The 4,488-nt window shown below is 38.4% G+C and overlaps 1 protein-coding gene across 1 annotated transcript; it reads left to right on the top strand.

Annotated features, from left to right (window-relative positions):
• The first annotated feature begins 382 nt into the window (after nucleotides 1–382).
• LOC121025996 (E3 ubiquitin-protein ligase RLIM-like) lies at nucleotides 383–3,499 on the top strand. The gene has a single exon (XM_040468817.1). It carries the CDS (start codon nucleotides 383–385, stop codon nucleotides 2,087–2,089), a length of 1,707 nt encoding a protein of 568 aa, XP_040324751.1. The 3' UTR covers nucleotides 2,090–3,499.
• The last annotated feature ends 989 nt before the right edge of the window (nucleotides 3,500–4,488 follow it).

The following is a 4,488-nucleotide window of genomic DNA, read 5'->3' on the forward strand; positions in this document are numbered from 1 at the left end:
TTAGGCAGTAATGTAAATCAGACTAAAATACTAGCACTGTACCTTAACCTTGTTTAATTGTATTCGAGTTTTGACAATAGAGTAAAAAAATGTCTCTTGACTTTCCTCCCACGGTAGTACACAAGCCCGTGTATATGGTGAAATATTTAAAATAGACTTGCTCCTGATTCCCTTTGAAAACATAGAAAAGATTCTCTAAATTTATCTACAATTAATTCTTTTCAGAAGGAACTCAAACTTTCCTGCCTCTTCTTGTAAATCTAGAAAATGTAGTTTACAAAATATTAACTCTATATATGTGAAATCTGTTTAAAATATCTGAGTACTAAAGTTCTAATTTTTTGTTTGTTTTTGCAACAAAGTTTCAGAGTGCTATTCTATGATGGTTCTACTTTTGGTAGTTCCTTTATGCCCTCACTTCTTTTTGTTAACAGGTGGAGGAAAGTCTTCCGATAATAGTGGTGAGTATCTATTAGACTGGCTGAACACTTTTGGACAAACTGAATATGTGACGAGTGGGCAAAGAGAAAACCAATCTTGGGAAGAAATAATCCAGATTAATTCAGACAATAATGACTCCACATTCAGTTTAGAAGTAAATTCTAACCCTAATAATGGGAGCCCAAATCCAGAGAATGAATATGTAGCATCTACAAGATCTCCCAGAACATACAACATGGAAAACAGCCAAAGTCAAGCAGAAAACACACAATCTGAATCAACATTTATAAGATCCCCTGGAACAGAACAAAGTACAACTGAAACATTAATACAAGTCCCAGTTACCAGAGGTCGGCGAAGAGAAAGAAGCAGTAGCCCTGATCATCGGAGAACCAGAGCAAGAACTGAAAGTAGTCCGGCTCCAAACAGAATGAGTGAACTTTTACGAAGATTTCATTATAGTATAACATCTCCAACTTTTGAGCAGCCTCTGGTAAATGAGACTGAGAGATTTTCTAGGATTCAGCACCAAGAAACATCAAGACAGCAAATAACTGGACTTGAGCTGCAAAATAGGGGTCTTGCTGCAACTTCTCGATCAAGCAGTGCACTTCAAGAAGAAAATTCTCCAGGCACAACCAATGATGGTGAATCTCAGGGACTGGGACAGATAAATCCAACCATACAGTTCGATTGTGAAGTAGGACAAGTTCATCCTAGGGCGGACTCTCAAAGAGACAGCACAGCTACCAGAATTCAGTTAACATCTGAGACGCCAAACAACGCTCTCACTTTAGAAAGTGAACAAGGAGGATGCAGGGATATGTTTCCACATTCTGAGCAGGCAGATGCAAGAGCTTATGTCAGGAACGCCAGAATTCCTTCTCTTCATATTATTTTAACTACTGGTTTCAATGATATACCACCTCCTGCAATTCAGAGCACATTAAGGCAGACAGTGACAGGATCCAGTGGCTTAAGTGGTAACCTCAGGGCCAGTGACACTGATTTCGTACACAGTGTCTCACCCCTAAGTCCAAACATGGAAAGGGAAGAGTCACAAAATGGAAGAGATGCGTCTGATGTTAGGACTCATTTTGATTGCAATTCAAATCCTAGTTCTGATTTCCATTCAGGTTCTACAATGATTTCTAGTTCAGGCTCCAATTACCTGTCTAGTCCCAATTCTACTCCTATTTCCAGTTCCAGCTCCAGTGATGAATATTCAGAAATTAGCTCAGTAATGTTTGAAGGCAGTAATGACATAAGCTTACCACCAAGCTCGTCATCAGAAACCAGGCGAGAAAATAGATCTATGAGCCCAATAATATTTGATGACAGTGACTCTTGGACCTCCCTTAATCTGGACCATTTTTTCCTCTTAAATGAAGATGATGATGACCAACATACAGGACTTACCAAAGCACAGATTGACAACTTGGCTATAAGATCTTTTGGTGAAGGTGGTGCATTAAAAGCCTGTACCATCTGCATCACCGAGTACACAGAAGGCAACAAACTTCGCATCCTACCTTGCACCCATGAATTTCATGTCCACTGTATCGATCGCTGGCTGTCAGAGAACTCCACCTGTCCTATTTGTCGTAGGGAAGTAGCAGGTTCTGCTGAGAGAGAAAATTCTAATTGAGATCTGAATTCTCAGCTATATAAAGTATTATAGTGATGGTCAAACAGTAGTCACCTGCTTATGTCCACTTCTGGAGTGATGCTTAAATACAGCAATATGAATCTGATCTAAAATTTGACCCAAATGTAACAATCAGAACTGAATTATAGGTTCTTGAAGGACTGATTGGACTTTGTCCACTTTTTCTTCCAGAATAAAAGGAAATATTTTAAAAAACAAGCAATATTATCCTATCCGACAGCAAAAACAAATTTCACACCATAGTAGATCACTTCATCTTAAAAGAAACTTAACAGGTACACTCAGGTGGAATGTTCCCAATTCCATGAGAGAAATGTCTTAATATGATATAATCAACCCAGATGGATCCTAGTAGTGTTATCTAGTCATGTAAATCCCAGACATCTCATAGCCCTGTCTCATCTTAGATGTGCATACAAAGAAACAGGAATGCAACCAAAATAATTAAGAAGTTAAGAATTTATTAGAATCACATAAAAAATTAATGTTATTCAAAGAATGCTGTAAAAAGCTTTAAAAACTTTGTCTTCTATCTCTCTTCCTAGCAGTTCATATCACTCACTAATACTACCTTAAAGTTTCTCCCATTTTCTACTACCAACGTATCAGTTAAGGTCCTGGGCAAAAATTGATGGCATACTTGAAAATGGTGATGGAATAGCATTTAGTGAAGAGACTATTTACTAAAAGTGTATAAAGAATGAAAGGAAACCAAGAGATGTTGAAGTACCCTAGGCTAGCAACTGTGAGAAGCCAGTATTATCACCACTAGGCTTCAAGGGGCATAGAGAAGTAATAGTTCCTGCAACCCAGACACAGTGTCCTGTAGTTGAAGAAAAAGGCCATCCAACAAGAGCTGTGACCTTAGATGAACAAAAGGCAGCCAGTGCCAATCTAAAACTTGGAGTAAAGGGTCATGGAAATAAATACAAATACCCTTCCCTTTCTTTGCTGATTTATAATATCCTGTTGGTAGTTTACATTAGCGAAACCCAACCTGAAGACAACCGTAAGAAAGACTGTTTGATGAAGCTGATAAGGGTCAGTCTCCTGGAATCACAAAACAGGGCAGAGAAGGATGGCCAGTGGATCCAAAGAGCAGATCAGAGACCATCTACCACAACCAGCATTCCCAATTCTCTTCAAACTCTGTATGCTTTCTTGCCTCTAACTCTTGCCCTCCATTTTGCTCTTTGACTTCACTCTTTAACAATCCTTTTTTAATTTTCCTTTCATCTACTCAGAGCTGACACCATAAAGGAGAGAACAAGTACATTTTATCTTTAGAAGTGATGAGATGATGAGATGACAACCCCATAGAAGTTAATTACATTGCTTTTAAACACGTCACACTTTGGTTTGCTGTGATTGTAAACTACTAAGCAAAGAAGCCAGTATAGGTATTTCTTCAAGTTTTGCTATATAAATATATTCAGGTTTCAATTTCTTTTTATTTATAAGTTTAGTTCATATACATTTTTTTTTTAATTTTTTTTTTCAACGTTTATTTATTTTTGGGACAGAGAGAGACAGAGCATGAACGGGGGAGGGGCAGAGAGAGGGAGACACAGAATCGGAAACAGGCTCCAGGCTCTGAGCCATCAGCCCAGAGCCCGACGCGGGGCTCGAACTCACAGACCGCGAGATCGTGACCTGGCTGAAGTCGGACGCCCAACCGACTGCGCCACCCAGGCGCCCCTAGTTCATATACATTTTTTAAAAACATATCCTTAATTCTTATAAAGTGTCTTATGCTTTATATATCTCAATGTTTATGTGAGTGACCCAAAGCATCCAATTACTGCTTACAGCCTCCCAAGTTGCAGTCTGAAAGGTTTAAGGTAAAAAGGTAAAACCCAAGTTCAAAAACACACCTACTTAATTCAATTCTAGTTGTCCCCATAAAAGTATCCCAAAACCATGACACTTTTAGTATATGTGCTGCCGAAGCGAGCACACCAAAACCATGACACTTTAAAATCCAATTTTAGGTCATGCTTCCTTTCCAATCCAAACATAGTGAAGGTTTTTTCTCTTAATTCAGCCTGGAAGCTCTGGAGATTTTTTTCCGGGGGAGGGGGGGTGGTTGTTCTGTTGTTGTTGTTTTGTATTTTGGCCAAACCAGCAAATTTTGCTTAAAATTTTCAATCCTGGCTTAGGTGAGAGTACATCGTATTATAACCAAAGCAATAGCCATAAATATTGTAGAATGTGCAACCGATATAAATATGGACAATGTTAAGTATAAATTTGTTCTAAAAATTTAAAGTCGGTATCATCACTAAGTTTTATTTTCTGTGTGAATTGTTGGCAGCCACAGTAATTACACAGAAACATGAAATATAAATGGGGAGTGCTGATGATGTCTTTTGATATAT

Source organism: Herpailurus yagouaroundi, unplaced genomic scaffold, assembly GCF_014898765.1.
Source record: "Herpailurus yagouaroundi ecotype Mexico unplaced genomic scaffold, PumYag 67793, whole genome shotgun sequence".
Classification (NCBI taxonomy): domain Eukaryota; kingdom Metazoa; phylum Chordata; class Mammalia; order Carnivora; family Felidae; genus Herpailurus; species Herpailurus yagouaroundi.

Coding starts and splice junctions, on each gene's coding strand:
- LOC121025996 (XM_040468817.1), top strand. CDS start 383: ATGGTTCTACTTTTGGTAGTTCCTTTATGCCCTCACTTCTTTTTGTTA.